This window comes from Salmo salar, chromosome ssa20 (genome assembly GCF_905237065.1).
Source record: "Salmo salar chromosome ssa20, Ssal_v3.1, whole genome shotgun sequence".
Lineage (NCBI taxonomy): Eukaryota > Metazoa > Chordata > Actinopteri > Salmoniformes > Salmonidae > Salmo > Salmo salar.
In genome coordinates this window covers 94,863,790-94,887,919 of record NC_059461.1, presented here as the reverse complement: position 1 = coordinate 94,887,919, position 24,130 = coordinate 94,863,790, and the positions used below count along the sequence as shown (strand labels likewise).

At 45.1% G+C, this 24,130-nt stretch overlaps 1 protein-coding gene across 7 annotated transcripts in view; it reads left to right on the top strand.

The window, feature by feature from the left end:
- The window catches only part of arhgap42b (Rho GTPase activating protein 42b), a 237,147-nt gene that overhangs the window by 194,599 nt on the left and 18,418 nt on the right, over nt 1-24,130 (top strand). For 4 of the 7 annotated variants that reach the window (XM_045704172.1, XM_045704169.1, XM_045704170.1 and 1 more), the window contains 7 exons: nt 5,676-5,760; nt 6,232-6,290; nt 8,156-8,261; nt 8,834-8,993; nt 9,623-9,773; nt 11,353-12,000; nt 18,301-18,499. In XM_045704172.1, the coding sequence (XP_045560128.1) occupies nt 5,676-5,760; nt 6,232-6,290; nt 8,156-8,261; nt 8,834-8,993; nt 9,623-9,773; nt 11,353-12,000; nt 18,301-18,499 (1,408 nt within the window). The remainder of the gene's footprint in view (nt 1-5,675; nt 5,761-6,231; nt 6,291-8,155; nt 8,262-8,833; nt 8,994-9,622; nt 9,774-11,352; nt 12,001-18,300; nt 18,500-24,130) is intronic. The other 3 variants (XM_045704171.1, XM_045704175.1, XM_045704173.1) reach the window with 1 other exon arrangement.

The following is a 24,130-nucleotide window of genomic DNA, read 5'->3' as shown; positions in this document are numbered from 1 at the left end:
TGTATATATAGTCTAGTGAGTGTGTGTGTATAGTGTCTATATATAGTATAGTGAGTGTGTGTGTATAGTGTCTATATAGTCTAGTGAGTGTGTGTGTATAGTGTGTATATAGTCTAGTGAGTGTGTGTGTATAGTGTCTATATAGTCTAGTGAGTGTGTGTGTATAGTGTGTATATAGTCTAGTGAGTGTGTGTGTATATAGTCTTGTGAGTGTGTGTGTATAGTGTGTATATATAGTCTAGTGAGTGTGTGTGTATATGTAACGATGTGCGATGAGAGTCGGGAAGCAAGTTCAGGGAGTGAATACATATTAATACATATTAATACATGTTAATGCATGTTAATGCATATTAATACATGTTAATGCATATTAATACATGTTAATACATATTAATACATATTAATGCATATTAATACATAGTAATGCATATTAATGCATATTAATACATATTAATACATGTTAATACATATTAATGCATATTAATACATAGTAATGCATATTAATGCATATTAATACATATTAATGCATATTAATACATATTAATACATATTAATACATATTAATGCATATTAATACACATTAATGCATATTAATACATAGTAATACATATTAATGCATATTAATACACATTAATGCATATTAATACATATTAATACATATTAATACACATTAATGCATATTAATACATATTAATACATATTAATACATATTAATACATGAAACACGTAAACACCAACAGCTCACTGACATGGAACAGAAACAGATACAATGACGTCAGGGAAGGGAACCAAAGGGAAGTCGGTCCCTCTCCTTGTTCGGGCGGCGGCGTTCGGCGGTCGACGTCACCGGTCTTCTAGCCATCGCCGATCCACCTTTCATTTTCCATTTATTTTGTCTTGTTTTCCCACACACCTGGTTTACATTTCCCGCATTACTTGTCGTGTATTTAACCCTCTGTCCCCCCCTCATGTCTGTGTGTGAAATTGTTTGTTGTAAGTGCTTGTGCACATTTTGACTGGTGCGCGACGGGTTTTGTTATTCTGGACGCCGTTGGTTTTGATAATTAAACTGCTGCGGTTATTACCCAGTTCTGCTCTCCTGCGTCTGACTTCCCTGCCACCAGCACCCCTTACAGAGTGACAAGTAAAGGGCAGGTGATCAGGGAGGTGATGGAGTCCAGGTGAGTGTCATTGTGCGCGTAACGATGGTGACAGGTGTGCACCATAACGAGCAGCCTGGTGACCTAGAGGCCGGAGATGGAGCACACGTCACGGTATATAGCGTATATATATATATATATAGTCTAGTGAGTGTGTATATAGTGTGTATATATAGTCTAGTGAGTGTGTATATAGTGTGTATATAGTGTGTATATAGTGTGTATATAGTGTGTATATAGTGTGTATATATAGTCTAGTGAGTGTGTATATAGTGTGTATATAGTGTGTATATAGTGTGTATATATAGTCTAGTGAGTGTGTATATAGTGTGTATATAGTGTGTATATAGTGTGTATATATAGTCTAGTGAGTGTGTATATAGTGTATATATAGTCTAGTGAGTGTGTATATAGTGTGTATATATAATCTAGTGAGTGTGTATATAGTGTGTATATTGTGTGTATATATAATCTAGTGAGTGTGTATATAGTGTGTATATAGTTTGTATATAGTGTGTATATAGTGTGTATATAGTGTGTATATAGTGTGTAGATATATAATCTAGTGAGTGTGTATATAGTGTGTATATATAGTCTAGTGAGTGTGTATATAGTGTGTATATAGTGTGTATATAGTGTGTATATATAGTCTAGTGAGTGTGTATATAGTGTGTATATATAATCTAGTGAGTGTGTATATAGTGTGTATATAGTGTGTATATATAATCTAGTGAGTGTATATATAGTGTGTATATAGTTTGTATATAGTGTGTATATAGTGTGTATATAGTGTGTATATATGTGAGTGTGTATATAGTGTGTATATATAGTCTAGTGAGTGTGTATATAGTGTGTATATAGTGTGTATATAGTGTGTATATATAGTCTAGTGAGTGTGTATATAGTGTGTATATATAGTCTAGTGAGTGTGTATATAGTGTGTATATAGTGTGTATATATAGTCTAGTGAGTGTGTATATAGTGTGTATATAGTGTGTATATAGTGTGTATATATAGTCTAGTGAGTGTGTATATAGTGTATATATAGTCTAGTGAGTGTGTATATAGTGTGTATATATAATCTAGTGAGTGTGTATATAGTGTGTATATAGTGTGTATATATAATCTAGTGAGTGTGTATATAGTGTGTATATAGTGTGTATATAGTTTGTATATAGTGGTATATAGTGTGTATATAGTGTGTATATAGTGTGTAGATATATAATCTAGTGAGTGTGTTTATAGTGTGTATATATAGTCTAGTGAGTGTGTATATAGTGTGTATATAGTGTGTATATAGTGTGTATATATAGTCTAGTGAGTGTGTATATAGTGTGTATATATAATCTAGTGAGTGTGTATATAGTGTGTATATAGTGTGTATATATAATCTAGTGAGTGTATATATAGTGTGTATATATTAGTATATAGTGTGTATATAGTGTGTATATAGTGTGTATATATAATCTAGTGAGTGTGTATATAGTGTGTATATATAGTCTAGTGAGTGTGTATATAGTGTGTATATAGTGTGTATATATAATCTAGTGAGTGTGTATATAGTGTGTATATAGTGTTTATATAGTGTGTATAGAGTGTGTATATAGTGTGTATATATAGTCTAGTGAGTGTGTATATATAGTCTAGTGAGTGTGTATATAGTGTGTATATATAATCTAGTGAGTGTGTATATAGTGTGTATATAGTGTGTATATAGTGTGTATATAGTGTGTATATATAATCTAGTGAGTGTGTATATAGTGTGTATATAGTGTGTATATATAATATAGTGAGTGTGTATATAGTGTGTATATATAGTCTAGTGAGTGTGTATATAGTGTGTATATAGTGTTTATATAGTGAGTGTGTATATAGTGTGTATATATAATCTAGTGAGTGTGTATATAGTGTGTATATAGTGTGTATATATAATATAGTGAGTGTGTATATAGTGTGTATATATAATCTAGTGAGTGTGTATATAGTGTGTATATATAATCTAGTGAGTGTGTATATAGTGTGTATATATAATCTAGTGAGTGTGTATATAGTGTGTATATATAATCTAGTGAGTGTGTATATAGTTTGTATATATAGGTCTGGGTTATCATTTCATTAACTGTTTATCAGCTGTCTCTGGGTAGAAGCTGTCTCGGAGCCTGTTGGTCCGATAGCTGATGTTCTGGTATCATTTGCCGGATGGTAACAGAGTGAATAGTCTATGGCTTGGGTGGCTTCCTCTGACACAATATGGAGGTCTTGGTTGGTTACAGATGTGAGTTTTACAGGGCGATAGTCATTTAGGGAGGTTACCTTGGAGTTCTTGGGAACAGGGACATTGGTGTTTGAATCATGTTGGGATTACAGACTGGGACAAGGAGAGATTGAAAATGTCTGTGAAGACACTTTGCCAGCTGATCTGCGTATGTTTTGAGAACTTGCCCTGGCATTCCAGGTGGAACAAGCTCCCTCACGACGCCAGGACAGCGGAGTCAATCACCACCTTCCGGAGACACCTGAAACCCCACCTCTTTAAGGAATACCTGGGATAGGATAAAGTAATCCTTCTAACCCCCCCCCTAAAAGATTTAGATGCACTATTGTAAAGTGGTTGTTCCACTGGATATTATAAGGTGAATGCACCAATTTGTAAGTCGCTCTGGATAAGAGCGTCTGCTAAATGACTTAAATGTAAATGTAAATTCCGTCTGGTCCGGCGGCTTTGTGAATGTTGACTGGTTAATTTGGTTTTACTCCACGGAGAGCGAGATGACACTGTCATCCGGAAAAATAAGACGAGCGTCGGCCCCGCCACATAGGACGAGCGTCGGCCCCGCCACATACGACGAGCGTCGGCCCCGCCGCATAGGACGAGTGTCGGCCCCGCCGCATACGACGAGCGTCGGCCCCGCCGCATACGACGAGCGGCGGCCCCGCCGCATAGGACGAGCGTCGGCCCCGCCGCATACGACGAGTGTCGGCCCCGCCGCGTACGACATGTGGCTCAGACGCTCGTAATAGGATTCCACCTTCCTCCTATATTGACCTTTTGCATGTTTGATGCGTCAGCAGAGGTCATAGTGCTCTCTCTCCTTTCTCTCTCCTTCTTTCTCTCTCTCTCTCCTTCTTTCTCTCTCTTTCCTTCTTTCTCTCTCTCTCCTTCTTTCTCTCTCCATATTTGTTACTTCTGTAACCTTAGTGACATCAGTTGGTCTGTATAGCTCCGTTTGGATTATGCTATGCTGTCTATCATCTACCTCAGAGGGACCTCTAGTTTTCACTGAAGTCAAAGTGAGAGAGTCAGCTGTGTCAAACAATGTATTGTTGTGTAGTTAATATATATAAAACTGAAAAAAGGATAACTTGTAAGGCCAAACAAAGCCTTCATAACCCATAGACCTACATAGATGCTTTACAAAGCCTTCATAACCCATAGACCTACGTAGATGCTTTACAAGGCCTTCATAACCCATAGACCTACGTAGATGCTTTACAAAGCCTTCATAACCCATAGACCTACATAGATGCTTTACAAAGCCTTCATAACCCATAGACCTACATAGATGCTTTACAAGGCCTTCATAACCCATAGACCTACATAGATGCTTTACAAAGCCTTCATAACCCATAGACCTACATAGATGCTTTACAAGGCCTTCATAACCCATAGACCTACATAGATGCTTTACAAAGCCTTCATAACCCATAGACCTACGTAGATGCTTTACAAGGCCTTCATAACCCATAGACCTACATAGATGCTTTACAAAGCCTTCATAACCCATAGACCTACGTAGATGCTTTACAAAGCCTTCATAACCCATAGACCTACATAGATGCTTTACAAAGCCTTCATAACCCATAGACCTACATAGATGCTTTACAAAGCCTTCATAACCCATAGACCTACGTAGATGCTTTACAAGGCCTTCATAACCCATAGACCTACATAGATGCTTTACAAAGCCTTCATAAGCCTTCATCGGTAAAGTCACACTGTATATTATAAGTCCACTACTGAGCTGTGTTCTGGAACAGGTCAGGTCAGGCAGGTACAGGTCAGGTCAGGCAGGTACAGGTCAGGCAGGTACAGGTCAGGTCAGGCAGGTACAGGTCAGGTCAGGCAGGTACAGGTCAGGCAGGTACAGGTCAGGTCAGGCAGGTACAGGTCAGGCAGGTACAGGTCAGGCAGGTACAGGTCAGGTCAGGCAGGTAGTCAGGTCAGGCAGGTACAGGTCAGGTCAGGCAGGTACAGGTCAGGTCAGGCAGGTACAGGTCAGGTCAGGCAGGTACAGGTCAGGTCAGGCAGGTACAGGTCAGGCAGGTACAGGTCAGGCAGGTACAGGTCAGGCAGGTACAGGTCAGGTCAGGCAGGTACAGGTCAGGTCAGGCAGGTAGTCAGGTCAGGCAGGTACAGGTCAGGCAGGTACAGGTCAGGTCAGGCAGGTACAGGTCAGGTCAGGCAGGTACAGTGTAGTTGTGTAAATGGTTGTGTTGTTGTTTTGTATCCCGTAGCAACCAAGGCTCCTGTTGATATGAACCTGGACCCAGACACCTGGGACAACAAGACCATCACCAGCGGCCTGAAGAATTACCTCAGGTACACACACACACACACACAGAGAGATATGCATGGGCCTAGTGAATTAGCTGAGGTCATGTTGCCCTACCAGTTGTTCCCTGCTCCTCCCTGGGTAGGAATCATCATGACAGACAGTGCTTAATGCCTTCCTGAAACACTCCCACTGTTGCTCAACCAGTGTGTGTGTGTGTGTGTGTGTGTGTGTGTGTGTGTGTGTGTGTGTGTGTGTGTGTGTGTGTGTGTGTGTGTGTGTGTGTGTGTGTGTGTGTGTGCGCGTGCGCGTGCGTGCGTGCATGTGTGTGTGTGGACGCACTTGCATACTCCCTGTCAAAGATTGTAAAGCATGTTATTGGTGTAAGCGTTATCTGGAGGGAGTTTTCACCATAGTTAAATCCATGTGAGAAAGTTGCATGCTGGGAAAAGGGTGGATAGTTCGCTGTCTCTCTTCTTTCTCCCTCCTTCTCTTCATGTTCTCTTTTCATCCACCAGGTGTCTCTCTGAGCCTCTGATGACTTTTAAGCTCCACAAAGACTTCATCATGGCTGTCAGTAAGTAATAAAACAGGGCGAGATTATCAGCAAACTGCCCTGACCCTGACCCTAACCCTGACCCTGACCCTAAGACTAACCCTAAGACTTCATCATGGCCGTCAGTAAGTAATAAAACAGGGAGAGATTATCAGCACACTGCCCTGACCCTAACCCTAACCCTGACCCTGACCCTAAGACTAACCCTAAGACTTCATCATGGCCGTCAGTAAGTAATAAAACAGGGAGAGATTATCAGCAAACTGCCCTGACCCTGACCCTAACCCTGACCCTGACCCTAAGACTAACCCTAACCCTAACCCTAACCCTGACCTTAACCCTGACCCTAACCCTGACCCTAACCCTGACCCTAACCCTGACCCTAACCCTAACCCTGACCTTAACCCTGACCCTGACCCTGACCTTAACCCTGACCCTGACCCTAACCTTAACCCTGACCCTAACCCTGACCTTAACCCTGACCCTAACCCTTACCTTAACCCTGACCCTAACCCTTACCTTAACCCTGACCCTGACCCTTACCTTAACCCTGACCCTAACCTTAACCCTGACCCTAACCTTAACCCTGACCCTAACCTTAACCCTGACCCTAACCTTAACCCTGACCCTAACCTTAACCCTGACCCTTACCTTAACCCTGACCCTAACCCTTACCTTAACCCTAACCCTTACCTTAACCCTGACCCTAACCCTGACCTTAACCCTGACCCTGACCCTTACCTTAACCCTGACCCTAACCTTAACCCTGACCCTAACCCTGACCTTAACCCTGACCCTAACCCTTACCTTAACCCTGACCCAAACCCTTACCTTAACCCTGACCCTAACCTTAACCCTGACCCTAACCCTTACCTTAACCCTGACCCTAACCCTAACCTTAACCCTGACCCTAACCCTGACCCTAACCCTTACCTTAACCCTGACCCTAACCCTAACCTTAACCCTAACCCTAACCTTAACCCTGACCCTAACCCTTACCTTAACCCTGACCCTAACCCTTACCTTAACCCTGACCCTAACCCTTACCTTAACCCTGACCCTTACCTTAACCCTGACCCTAACCCTAACCTTAACCCTGACCCTAACCCTAACCTTAACCCTGACCCTAACCCTGACCCTAACCCTTACCTTAACCCTAACCCTAACCCTTACCTTAACCCTAACCCTAACCTTAACCCTGACCCTAACCCTTACCTTAACCCTGACCCTAACCCTTACCTTAACCCTGACCCTAACCCTTACCTTAACCCTGCTTTTTTCTGTTTTTGTTTTGTACTAAATTGCAAAATACAAAAAAAAATAACATTTCAATCAATTTAGAAATAGTCTACAATTGAATTTCCAAAATATTTGGACGATAGATTGTTTTGCATGTTACATGGAAAAACATGGACATGTGATCAAAACAAGCAGCCATGAGGCTGTCAACTGTGTTGAGTCAGTGTGTTTATCATGACTCTCTCCTCCTCCTCCCCCCTCTCCACCCTCTCCCCCTTCTCCTCCATCTCCCCCTCCTCCCCGATCTCCCCCTCCTCCCCCCTCTCCCCCATCTCCCCCTTCTCTCCTTTCTCCCCCTCCTCCCCCCTCTCCCCCTCTCCCTCTGCTCCCCCTCCTCCCCCTCTCCCCCTCCTCCCCTTCTCCCCCTCCTCCCCCTCTCCCCTCCTCCCCCTCTCCCCATCCTCCCCCTTCTCCCCCTCCTCCCCCTCTCCCCCATCTCCCCCTCTCCCCTTTCTCCCCCTCTCCCTCTGCTCCCCCTCCTCCCCCTTCTCCCCCTCCTCCCCCTCTCCCCTCCTCCCCCTCTCCCCCTCTCCCCCTCTCCCCCTTCTCCCCCTTCTCCCCCTTCTCCCCCCTCTCCCCCTACCCAGAGTGTGATGACCAGAACTACAGGGTTAGGGCCGTCCATGCCTTGGTCCACAAGCTGCCTGAAAGGAACAAGGAGATGATGGAGCTGCTGATCAAACACCTCGTCACGTAGGTCTCTCCTAACTGACCAGTCTAAAATCACATCGTCAAAGCTACTGATCAAACACCTCGTCACGTAGGTCTCTCCTAACTGACCAGTCTAAAATCCCATCGTCAAAGCCTTCATATCGTCAAAGCTACTGATCAAACACCTCGTCACGTAGGTCTCTCCTAACTGACCAGTCTAAAATCACATCGTCAAAGCTACTGATCAAACACCTCGTCACGTAGGTCTCTCCTAACTGACCAGTCTAAAATCACATCGTCAAAGCCTTCATATCGTCAAAGCTACTGATCAAACACCTCGTCACGTAGGTCTCTCCTAGCAGATCAGTCTAAAATCACATCGTCAATCTATTGATGTGTAGGGGGATGTCACACTTCACCCATCGGTCTCACAATCTGAAGGTCCTGCTACCTTAAGATGAATCCACTCTAACTATGTCTCTCTGGATAAGAGAATCTGTGACTCAAATGAAAAGATTGTGTTCGATGTTCACGCAGGGGGGGGGTACCAATCATGTAGTGTGATATTGGAACCTTTACCATCCTGTCTGATCCGTCTGTGTCCTGCCCTACAGAGTGTCCACCCACAGCCAGTTCAACCTGATGACGGTGTCCAACCTGGGCGTGATCTTCGGGCCCACGTTGATGAGGTCACAGGAGGAGACGGTGGCCGCCATGATGAACATCAAATTCCAGAACATCGTGGTGGAGATTCTCATCGAGAACTTTGACAAGGCAAGAGAGTTTCTGGTTTCTTTGACATCAGACTGAAATATTGAGCCTGTAAAAATATTTAGTTTGTTGGTAGCGCTCCTGGTCCTGGGTGTACGTATATATGTCATGTCTTGGGCCTATAGTAGGAGTTTTTAGGTATTTAGGTATATGTCATATATTGGGCCTATAATAGGAGTTTTTAGGTATTTAGGTATATGTCATATCTTGGGCCTATAGTAGGAGTTTTTAGGTATTTAGGTATATGTCATATCTTGGGCCTATAGTAGGAGTTTTTAGGTATTTAGGTATATGTCATGTCTTGGGCCTATGGTAGGAGTTTTTAGGTATTTAGGTATATGTCATGTCTTGGGCCTATAGTAGGAGTTTTTAGGTATTTAGGTATATGTCATGTCTTGGGCCTATGGTAGGAGTTTTTAGGTATTTAGGTATATGTCATGTCTTGGGCCTATACTAGGAGTTTTTAGGTATTTAGGTATATGTCATGTCTTGGGCCTATACTAGGAGTTTTTAGGTATTTAGGTATATGTCTGACCATGTGATCTAAGCAGGGAAACCCTCAGACCCTAGCTAGTTATATACCACTTTAAAGCTCAGTTAATAAAAACTATTTTTCTCTCTCCCCTCTCCAGATCTTCCACCAGGCTCCAGACCCCAACGTACCTCTTCCCCAGCCCCAATCCCGACCAAGCTCACGCAGGAGCAGGGCCATCTGCCTGTCCACAGGCCCTAGGAAGCCTCGCAGCATCTACACCCCAACACTGTGTCTCGCAGACGCTGACAGTGAGTCCTACACCGCTGACTATCCCTAGCATTGCATGTAATTGTTGCATCTCAAATGATACCATATTCCCTATAGACCTGTAAACCCTTCACATTCAGATCTGGACCTTCTAATCAGAGACTGATTTAGACCTGGGACACAAACTAGCTGCAGTTCGGATCTCATAGGGTCATATTTGAATAACCCTGGTTTAGGGAGTCATATCACTCTGCTCGCTAATCTGGCCCTGCTGCAGCGTTCATGACATTTTCCCCTGGAATAGGGAGTCATATGGCTCTGCTAGCTAATCTGGCCCTGCTGCAGCGTTCATGAAATAGGGAGTCATATCGCTCTGTGTAACAGCAGTCTTCAAGAATGGACCAAGGGGAGGCGGGAATGTGGATACTCATAGTTTTAATCAACTCAAGTAAGGCATCCACAGGAAAAAACAATAAACAAGACAGCAACAGTTTTGCAGGCTATACAAACGCAGTGCAAAAACAACTACCCACAACCCCAAAGAAAAACACACACTACTATATAGGACTCCCAATCAAAGGCAACTCAACACACCTGCCTTCAATTGGGAGTCCTAATCACCAACACAACACTTAACACACAAAAACCTGCCACGTCCTGACCAAAACTAATACAATTGCTCCCTCTGCTGGTCAGGACGTGACACTCTGCTAGCTAATCTGGCCCTGCTGCAGCGTTCATGACATATTCCCCTGGAATAGGGAGTCATATGGCTCTGTTAGCTATCTGGCCCTGCTGCAGCGTTCATGACATATTCCCCTGGAATAGGGAGTCATATCGCTCTGCTAGCTAATCTGGCCCTGCTGCAGCGTTCATGACATATTCTCCTGGAATAGGGAGTCATATCGCTCTGTTAGCTAATCTGGCCCTGCTGCAGCGTTCATGACATATTCCCAATAAGCTGTTCATTAATATATTATCTCTTCATCTACCAGGGCACCATCAGAGAATACAAAACATGCATCCTAGGATGTAGCCACTAACGCTATTCTCTTTGCTACTGTAGTGGTAGTGCTACTACATTTAGCCACAGTAGTAATAATACTGTCTCCATCCCAAATGGCCCATAGGTCCCTGGTCAAAAGTAGTGCACTATATAGGGAACAGGGTGGCATAGGTCCCTGGTCAAAAGTAGTGCACTACGTATTGAATAAGATGCCATTTGAGATGCAGTCACTGTGTTTTGTCTCAGTAATCGGTCGTTCAGCAGGTTTTAATGACTCTGTGAGTTCCTGGTCCACGTTCAGCAGGTTTTAATGACTCTGTGAGTTCCTGGTCCACGTTCAGCAGGTTTTAATGACTCTGTGAGTTCCTGGTCCACGTTCAGCAGGTTTTAATGACTCTGTGAGTTCCTGGTCCACGTTCAGCAGGTTATAATGACTCTGTGAGTTCCTGGTCCACGTTCAGCAGGTTTTAATGACTGTGAGTTCCTGGTCCACGTTCAGCAGGTTATAATGACTCTGTGAGTTCCTGGTCCACGTTCAGCAGGTTTTAATGACTCTGTGAGTTCCTGGTCCACGTTCAGCAGGTTTTAATGATGCTGTTTGTTCTTGCTCTCTGGTCCTTGTACAGGTGACACGTTCAGCAGCAGTCCAGGCAGCACCCCCTTGGGAAGCATGGAGTCCCTCTCCTCCCACTCCTCTGAGCAGAACAGCTCGTCCAAGACCACTGGCACTTCTTCCCACCACCAGCCCAAAGACAAGGCTTCCCATCCCCCTGGCCTGTGGCTGGGGATGGGGCAGGGGACAAGCCAGTGGCTGGGGATGGGGCAGGGGACCAGCCTGGAGCAGGGGATTGGTCAGGGGACGAGCCTGGAGCAGGGGATTGGTCAGGGGACCAGCCTGAAGCAGGAGATTGGTCAGGGGACCAGCATGGGGCAGGAGATGGGTCAGGGACCAACCCTGGGTCTCCGTCGCTCCCCCTCCCAGCTCTCTTCCAACGGGCCAGGGAAAGGAAGCGTCCCATCCTGCCTTAGCAGCCCAGAGTCTAGCTCCAGGGAAGACGTGGAGACAGGGAGGACAGACGGGGAGTCGGAGGGAGATGCTCTGAGTCTGTCCTCAACCAGTACCACAGCTACACCCAGGGGGTCCATCGGCCCGAAGAAAGCCCCCCACTCCCAGACGGATCTCAGGCCGATGCCTGTATCCCAACAGACCCAGCTGAACCGCTCAGCCGCCCCATCTCTGAGGTCACTGTATATCTCTGAAGGTAAGAGTCCAACATATCTCTGCAAATCAAATCTCTGTTGGAGCCATACTTGCAAAACATTAGAAAAGTTTACGTTTGAGTTTAAGTTCAAGTATCAGCAAATTAAAATCGTTGGCGAAGTTGCACGTGATCGAAGACTACATGTTAGCTGTTCTGATTAAATACTGTAACCTGGCTCCCTGTAACCTGGCTCCCTGTAACCTGGCTCCCTGTAACCTGGCTCCTTGTAACCTGGTTCCCTGTAACCTGGCTCCTTGTAACCTGGTTCCCTGTAACCTGGCTCCCTGTAACCTGGCTCCCTGTAACCTGGCTCCTTGTAACCTGGTTCCCTGTAACCTGGCTCCCTGTAACCTGGTTCCTTGTAACCTGGCTCCCTGTAACCTGGCTCCCTGTAACCTGGTTCCCTGTAACCTGACTCCTTGTAACCTGGCTCCCTGTAACCTGGCTCCCTGTAACCTGGCTCCCTGTAACCTGGCTCCTTGTAACCTGGTTCCCTGTAACCTGGCTCCCTGTAACCTGGCTCCCTGTAACCTGGCTCCTTGTAACCTGGCTCCCTGTAACCTGGCTCCTTGTAACCTGGCTCCCTGTAACCTGGTTCCCTGTAACCTGGCTCCCTGTAACCTGGTTCCCTGTAACCTGGTTCCCTGTAACCTGGCTCCCTGTAACCTGGCTCCCTGTAACCTGGTTCCCTGTAACCTGGTTCCCTGTAACCTGGCTCCCTGTAACCTGGCTCCCTGTAACCTGACTCCTTGTAACCTGGCTCCCTGTAACCTGACTCCTTGTAACCTGGTTCCCTGTAACCTGGCTCCCTGTAACCTGGCTCCTTGTAACCTGGCTCCCTGTAACCTGGCTCCCTGTAACCTGGTTCCCTGTAACCTGGTTCCCTGTAACCTGGCTCCCTGTAACCTGGCTCCTTGTAACCTGGCTCCCTGTAACCTGGCTCCTCCTATGCTAACCGTGATTATATCTGGTTCAAAATTCTGTATCAGCCATTTAAAATCGTAAACGTAGTTGGACGTGATCCAACACTTGTTCATGGAAGTGTCCTTAACAAAGACAGGATGTGCTATTCCAAGTTAGTAAAACGTTAATCCAACGAGTCCCACCGTTGGGCTGGTGTTATTTAAGACGTCTTTATAAACATTGTTTCATTGGATTGGTCTTGAGTCTTCTGCATGAGTTTAACAGGGGCTGAGCTGGAGCGGTGTTTGTGAGACAAGAACAGATTCTGAAGGGCTTCGGGGCTGGGGCTTTTTTCTTTTTATTACCAAAAACTCCTGTATAGTCAGAATGATTTGAGCTACAAACTATTAAAAGCGATCTATGAAAAGCTGAGACTCTCACAAACGCGCGCACGTTTTGCTCTATGACGCACACGAGTCGTTAGAAGGAAAGACGTACTTGTACTTAGAAGATCAGTGTCGATAATACTGTAATAAGCTCACATAGCTGCTTTCACAAACTCCGAACTCCGCACAGTTGTCACTGACTAGATGGATATTCATTTCCCACTGAGCAAACCATTTCTGTACTTAAAGTATTCATGTAAATTCATTTTTATCATGTTTTTGCTTTGCCAGACCTTGTTTTTTTTGTTGTTGTTGAATGTTAGTCAATAAAACTGATGAATGCAACTGTTTATGTCAAATGTGTGAACACTTCATTATGAGGTTAAATATAAGGGCTGGATATGGAGATAAATGAAAGTCAGATAAATGAAAAGCCAAGTTTTGCTAGGGTGTCGGGACCGATAGGGTTAACTGAATGATTAACAACCCTGAGGTTGCTCTGGTATTGTTTCTACTGCTGATTGCGTCTTTACTGATTCGCATTCTACGTTGGCCTAACATACCTAATAACAGCATAGTGTAATGGAACTGTTAGACCGAATACACCAGTTCATTTTTGGTAGGCGACACTCACATGTATAACTTGTTAGTGACTCTCTGAGGTCATTAAAGATCCCATGGTACTTATCGTAAGAGTAGGGGTGTTAACCCCCCGGTGTCCTGGCTAAATTCCCAATCTGGCCCTCATACCGTCATGGTCACCTAATCATCCCCAGGTTACAATTGGCTCATTCATCCCCCCCTCCTCTCCCCTGTAACTATTCCCCAGGTCGTTGCTGTAAATGAGAACGTGTTCTCAGTCAACGTACCTGGTAAAATAACGGATATAAAAAAATAAAAAATAAACTTTCTATGTGGCTTTATTATAATCATCCACTTTTGTCACATATGTATTATTAGAATAGAGCATCGAGGTTACAAGGAGCCAGGTTACAGGGAGCCAGGTTACAGGGAAGCCAGGTTACAGGGAGCCAGGTTACAGGGAACCAGGTTACAGGGAGCCAGGTTACAGGGAACCAGGTTACAGGGAACCAGGTTACAAGGAGCCAGGTTACAGGGAGCCAGGTTACAGGGAGCCAGGTTACAGGGAGCCAGGTTACAGGGAACCAGGTTACAGGGAACCAGGTTACAGGGAACCAGGTTACAGGGAGCCAGGTTACAGGGAGCCAGGTTACAGGGAACCAGGTTACAGGGAGCCAGGTTACAGGGAACCAGGTTACAGGGAGCCAGGTTACAGGGAACCAGGTTACAGGGAGCCAGGTTACAGGGAGCCAGGTTACAGGGAACCAGGTTACAGGGAGCCAGGTTACAAGGAGCCAGGTTACAGGGAACCAGGTTACAGGGAACCAGGTTACAGGGAGCCAGGTTACAGGGAGCCAGGTTACAGGGAGCCAGGTTACAGGGAACCAGGTTACAGGGAACCAGGTTACAAGGAGCCAGGTTACAGGGAACCAGGTTACAGGGAACCAGAATACAGGGAACCAGGTTACAGGGAGCCAGGTTACAGGGAGCCAGGTTACAGGGAGCCAGGTTACAGGGAGCCAGGTTACAGGGAACCAGGTTACAGGGAGCCAGGTTACAGGGAGCCAGGTTACAGGGAGCCAGGTTACAGGGAGCCAGGTTACAGGGAGCCAGGTTACAGGGAGCCAGGTTACAGGGAACCAGGACTGTCAGTCAACAGTTTTTTCCTTAACAGAAAAAGCTTGACACCAGGGGGCATGGGGGCTTGATGCCAGGGGGCATGGGGGCATGACCGCAGGGGGCATGGGGGCATGACCGCAGGGGGCATGGGGGCATGACGCCAGGAGGCATGGGGGCATGACGCCAGGGGGCATGGGGGCATGACGCCAGGGGGCATGGGGGCATGATGCCAGGGGGCATGGGGGCATGATGCATGGGGACATGATGCATGGGGGCATGACCGCAGGGGGCATGGGGGCATGACGCCAGGAGGCATGGGGGCTTGATGCCAGGGGGCATGGGGGCATGACGCCAGGGGGCATGGGGGCATGACGCCAGGGGGCATGGGGGCATGATGCCAGGGGGCATGGGGGCTTGATGCCAGGGGGCATGGGGGCATGACGCCAGGGGGCATGGTTCAAGTGCACTTTGAGTCAAGAGCTTCAACTAGGAAAGTCAAGATGGTTACTGTACATGATAGCTAGCTGATACCAGGACAGTCAAGAGGGTTAGGGTACATGATAGCTAGCTAACACCAGGACAGTCAAGAGAGTTACTGTACATGATAGCTAGCTAACACCAGGACAGTCAAGATGGTTAGGGTACATGATAGCTAGCTAACACCAGGAAAGTCAAGAGGGTTAGGGTACATGACAGCTAGCTGATAAGTACATAAGGCTCTTCAACTTTAATTTTTACGATCTAGACTAAAATTAAATCAAATCAAATGTATTCATAAAGCCCTTCTTACATCAGCTGATATCTCAAAGTGCTGTACAGAAACCCAGCCTAAAACCCCCAACAGGAATCAATGCAGGTGTAGAAGCACCTGCATTGAAGTAAATGTTGTATAGACCTCTATAGTTTCTCTGTAAAAGCACATGGATTTATGTGAATTGTGAAATGGATAACAAAAACGTGGGATTTTGTCATATATGTGAAATGTAAAATTAGTAAGTAGCCTAGTCAAGGATGCGATGGTCATGCAATATTGGCTTGAGGCAGACCAAGTCAAGAGGAACAAAATATATTCCTCTGGTGGCCAAGTTGACCTATTTTAACAAATGGTTTGTGGATTAAAAGTTCAAGATCTTTGATCTTTGATTTGTTACAGGAAATAATCAATGCCACCTGGTGAGGTTAGCATAGGGATAAATGTGCCAGGTTATGTAATGGGAACAGCTAACATGTAGCCTTTGATCATATGCAACTACGTCAACGACTTTAATTGGCTTAATCTTTTTTTGAATGTTCGCAAGTGTGGCCCCTCTATGACCCTGGAAGTGGGACATATCTCTGTAGAAGTTATACATTTCTCCACTGAGATACAGAAGTTTTGACTTCTTTCACAGTTTTGTTTTCCATTATTCATTCAAGTGTTTTGCCTGCAGTAATATTGTCAAATCGCAAGCCTCATATGCTATTACCATTAGCAATAATAATATATTTTTTTTTTTAAACCGCCTTTTTAACATTCCATTCTCTTCACGTTCCTTTGACGCGTGGGGATTCATGCTTGCAGTCACTAAGATTCGGTTTTTCTTTCCTATTAAAAAAAACCCATGAAATTCCAAAGCAAAGGAAAAGTATTCATATTTTCTCTTCAATTAGTGTGTTCAACATCTATCTTGTCCACAACAGAGTGAAAACAGAGACAGAGGGCTACATATTACTGTACTCCTCCACAGATAAAGATGACCGTCGTGTTCCCATTGAATACTCATCGTGATCAATATGATAAAGCTTTCTTTGACTGTCTAGTAAATAATGAGGTGCTTGGTTGGGTCCCAAATGGCACCCTATTAGGGCAGTTAAAAGCCTTGGGCCTGTAGTAGTGTAGTAGACAGGACCTCTAGTAGTGTAGTAGACGGGACCTCTAGTAGTCTAGTAGACAGGACCTGTAGTAGTGTAGTAGACAGGACCTCTAGTAGTAGACAGGACCTCTAGTAGTGTAGTAGACAGGACCTCTAGTAGTGTAGTAGACAGGACCTCTAGTAGTGTATTAGACAGGACCTCTAGTAGTGTAGTAGACAGGACCTCTAGTAGTGTAGTAGACAGGACCCATAGTAGTGTAGTAGACAGGACCTCTAGTAGTGTAGTAGACAGGACCCATAGTAGTCTAGTAGACAGGACCTCTAGTAGTGTAGTAGACAGGGCCTATAGTAGTGTAGTAGACAGGACCTCTAGTAGTGTAGTAGACAGGACCTCTAGTAGTGTAGTAGACAGGACCTGTAGTAGTGTAGTAGACAGGACCTCTAGCAGTGTAGTAGACAGGACCTCTAGTAGTGTAGTAGACAGGACCTGTAGTAGTGTAGTAGACAGGACCTCTAGTAGTGTAGTAGACAGGACATCTAGTAGTGTAGTAGACAGGACCTCTAGTAGTGCAGTAGACAGGACCTCTAGTAGTGTAGTAGACAGGACCTCTAGTAGTGTAGTAGACAGGATATATAGTAGTGTAGTAGACAGGACCTCTAGTAGTGTAGTAGACAGGACCTGTAGTAGTGTTGTAGACAGGACCTCTAGTAGTGTAGTAGACAGGACATCTAGTAGTGTAGTAGACAGGACCTCTAGTAGTGTAGTAGACAGGACCTCTAGTAGTGTAGTAGACAGGACCTCTAGTAGTGTAGTAGACAGGACCGGTAGTAGTGTAGTAGACAGGATATATAGTAGTGTAGTAGACAGGACCGGTAGTAGTGTAGTAGACAGGACCGGTAGTAGTGTAGTAGACAGGACCTCTAGTAGTGTAGTAGACAGGACCTGTAGTAGTGAAATAGACAGGACCTGTAGTAGTGTAGTAGACAGGACCTCTAGTAGTGTAGTAGACAGGATATATAGTAGTGTAGTAGACAGGACCTCTAGTAGTGTAGTAGACAGGACCTCTAGTAGTGTAGTAGACAGGACCTGTAGTAGTGTAGTAGACAGGACCTCTAGTTGTGTAGTAGACAGGACCTCTAGTAGTGTAGTAGACAGAACCTCTAGTAGTGTAGTAGACAGGACCTCTAGTAGTGTAGTAGACAGGACTTCTAGTAGTGTAGTAGCCAGGACCTCTAGTTGTGTAGTAGACAGGACCTCTAGTAGTGTAGTAGACAGAACCTCTAGTAGTGTAGTAGACAGGACCTCTAGTAGTGTAGTAGACAGGACTTCTAGTAGTGTAGTAGACAGGACCTGTAGTAGTGTAGTAGACAGGACCTCTAGTAGAGTAGTAGTGCACCGTAGGGAATTGGGATCCATTTTGGACTCAGCTTACTGAGTTGCTTATCTCATCCCCAAGGCCGTAGGAGTCTGGCAGGTTCAGTCCAGAGTCTGTCTGCCGGGACGCTGGAGCAGAAAGACCAGCAGAAGGATCAGAAGGAGAGTGTAAAGTCTGCAGACCACCCAGACCTCCCTCCTAAACTAGTCACCCGTCGGAGATTGGACAGGCCGGACAAGATGGAGTCCTCCAGAAACGGATACCAGAGACCAGGCTCAGTGTAATGGACACACACACACTGCTACAATACACACACACACACACACTGCTACAATACACACACACACACACACTGCTACAATACACACACACACACACACTGCTACAATACACACACACACACACTGCTACAATACACACACACACACACACTGCTACAATACACACACACACACACTGCTACAATACACACACACACACACACTGCTACAATACACACACACACACACTGCTACAATACACACACACACACACTGCTACAATACACACACACACACTACTACAATACACACACACACTGCTACAATACACACACACACTGCTACAATACACACACACACTGCTACAATACACACACACACTACACACACACACACACTACAAACACACACACACACTGCTACAATACACACACACACACTACTACAACACACACACACACTGCTACACACACACACACTACTACAATACACACACACACACACACACTGCTACAATACACACACACACACACTGCTACAACACACACACACACACACTGCTAACATACACACACACACACACACTGCTACAATACACACACACACACACTGCTACAATACACACACACACACACTGCTACAATACACACACACACACACACTGCTACAACACACACACACACACACTGCTAACACACACACACACACACTGCTACAATAACACACACACACACACTGCTACAACACACACACACACACACTGCTACAATACACACACACACACTGCTACAATACACACACACACACACACACTGCTACAATACACACACACACACACTGCTACACACACACACACACACCGACAACACACACACACACACACTGCTACAATACACACACACACACACACTGCTACAATACACACACACACACACTGCTACAATACACACACACACACACTGCTACAATACACACACACACACACTGCTACAATACACACACACACACACTGCTACAATACACACACACACACACACACTGCTACAATACACACACACACACACTGCTACAATACACACACACACACACTGCTACAATACACACACACACACACACTGCTACAATACACACACACACACACACTGCTACAATACACACACACACACACACTGCTACACACACACACACACACACACTGCTACAATACACACACACACACACTGCTACAACACACACACACACACACACTGCTACACACACACACACACACTGCTACAATACACACACACACACACTGCTACAATACACACACACACACACTGCTACAATACACACACACACACACACTGCTACAATACACACACACACACACACTGCTACAATACACACACACACACACTGCTACACACACACACACACACACTGCTACAATACACACACACACACACACTGCTACAATACACACACACACACACTGCTACAATACACACACACACACACTGCTACAATACACACACACACACACACTGCTACAATACACACACACACACACACTGCTACAATACACACACACACACACACTGCTACAATACACACACACACACACTGCTACAATACACACACACACACACTGCTACAATACACACACACACACACACTGCTACAATACACACACACACACACTGCTACAATACACACACACACACACTGCTACAATACACACACACACACACACTGCTACAATACACACACACACACACTGCTACAACACACACACACACACACTGCTACAATACACACACACACACACTGCTACAATACACACACACACACACACTGCTACACACACACACACACACACACTGCTACAATACACACACACACACACACTGCTACAATAACACACACACACACACTGCTACAATACACACACACACACACACTGCTACAATACACACACACACACACACTGCTACAATACACACACACACACACTGCTACAATACACACACACACACACACTGCTACAATACACACACACACACACTGCTACAATACACACACACACACACTGCTACAATACACACACACACACACTGCTACAAACACACACACACACACACTGCTACAATACACACACACACACACACTGCTACAATACACACACACACACACACTGCTACAATACACACACACACACACTGCTACAATACACACACACACACACTGCTACAATACACACACACACACACACTGCTACAATACACACACACACACACTGCTACAATACACACACACACACACACTGCTACAATACACACACACACACACTGCTACAATACACACACACACACACACTGCTACACACACACACACACACACTGCTACAATACACACACACACACACTGCTACAATCACACACACACACACACTGCTACAATACACACACACACACACACTGCTACAATACACACACACACACACTGCTACAATACACACACACACACACACTGCTACAATACACACACACACACACACTGCTACAATACACACACACACACACTGCTACAATAACACACACACACACACTGCTACAATACACACACACACACACTGCTACAATACACACACACACACACACTGCTACAACACACACACACACACACTGCTACAATACACACACACACACACTGCTACAATACACACACACACACACTGCTACAATACACACACACACACACTGCTACAATACACACACACACACACACTGCTACAATACACACACACACACACACTGCTACAATACACACACACACACACACTGCTACAATACACACACACACACACACTGCTACAATACACACACACACACACACTGCTACAATACACACACACACACACTGCTACAATACACACACACACACACACTGCTACAATACACACACACACACACTGCTACAATACACACACACACACACTGCTACAATACACACACACACACACACTGCTACACACACACACACACACACACTGCTACAATACACACACACACACACACTGCTACAATACACACACACACACACACTGCTACAATACACACACACACACACTGCTACAATACACACACACACACACACTGCTACAATACACACACACACACACTGCTACAATACACACACACACACACTGCTACAATACACACACACACACACACTGCTACAATACACACACACACACACTGCTAACAACACACACACACACACACTGCTACAATACACACACACACACACACTGCTACAATAACACACACACACACACTGCTACAATAACACACACACACACACACTGCTACAATACACACACACACACACTGCTACAATACACACACACACACACACTGCTACAATAACACACACACACACACTGCTAAGCAATACACACACACACACACTGCTACAATACACACACACACACACACACACACACACACACACACACACACACACACACTGCTACAATACACACACACACACACTGCTACAATCACACACACACACACACTGCTACAATACACACACACACACACACTGCTACAATCACACACACACACACACTGCTACACACACACACACACACACTGCTACAATACACACACACACACACTGCTACAATACACACACACACACACACTGCTACAATACACACACACACACACACTGCTACAATACACACACACACACACTGCTACAATACACACACACACACACACACTGCTACAATACACACACACACACACACTGCTACAATACACACACACACACACTGCTACAATACACACACACACACACACTGCTACAATACACACACACACACACACAGATACAACACACACACACACACACACTGCTACAATACACACACACACACACTGCTACAATACACACACACACACACTGCTACAATACACACACACACACACACTGCTACAATACACACACACACACACTGCTACAATACACACACACACACACACTGCTACAATACACACACACACACACTGCTACAATACACACACACACACACTGCTACAATACACACACACACACACACTGCTACAATACACACACACACACACTGCTACAATACACACACACACACACTGCTACAATACACACACACACACACACTGCTACAATACACACACACACACACTGCTACAATACACACACACACACACACTGCTACAATACACACACACACACACTGCTACAATACACACACACACACACTGCTACAATACACACACACACACACTGCTACAATACACACACACACACACACTGCTACAATACACACACACACACACTGCTACAATACACACACACACACACACTGCTACAATACACACACACACACACTGCTACAATACACACACACACACACTGCTACAATAACACACACACACACACTGCTACAATACACACACACACACACTGCTACAATACACACACACACACTGCTACAATACACACACACACACACTGCTACAATACACACACACACACACTGCTACAATACACACACACACACACACTGCTACACACACACACACACACACACTGCTACAATACACACACACACACACTGCTACAATACACACACACACACACACTGCTACAACACACACACACACACACACTGCTACAATACACACACACACACACTGCTACAATACACACACACACACACACTGCTACAATACACACACACACACACTGCTACAATACACACACACACACACACTGCTACAATAACACACACACACACACTGCTACAATACACACACACACACACACTGCTACAATACACACACACACACACTGCTACAATACACACACACACACACTGCTACAACACACACACACACACACTGCTACAATACACACACACACACACACTGCTACAATACACACACACACACACTGCTACAATACACACACACACACACTGCTACAATACACACACACACACACTGCTACAATAACACACACACACACACTGCTACAATACACACACACACACACACTGCTAACACACACACACACACACTGCTACAATACACACACACACACACTGCTACAATACACACACACACACACTGCTACAATACACACACACACACACTGCTACAATACACACACACACACACACTGCTACAATACACACACACACACACTGCTACAATACACACACACACACACACTGCTACAATACACACACACACACACTGCTACAATACACACACACACACACTGCTACAATACACACACACACACACTGCTACAATACACACACACACACACACTGCTACAACACACACACACACACACTGCTACAATACACACACACACACACTGCTACAATACACACACACACACACACTGCTACAATACACACACACACACTGCTACAATACACACACACACACACACTGCTACAATACACACACACACACACACTGCTACAATACACACACACACACACACTGCTACAATACACACACACACACACTGCTACAATACACACACACACACACTGCTACAATACACACACACACACACTGCTACAATACACACACACACACACTGCT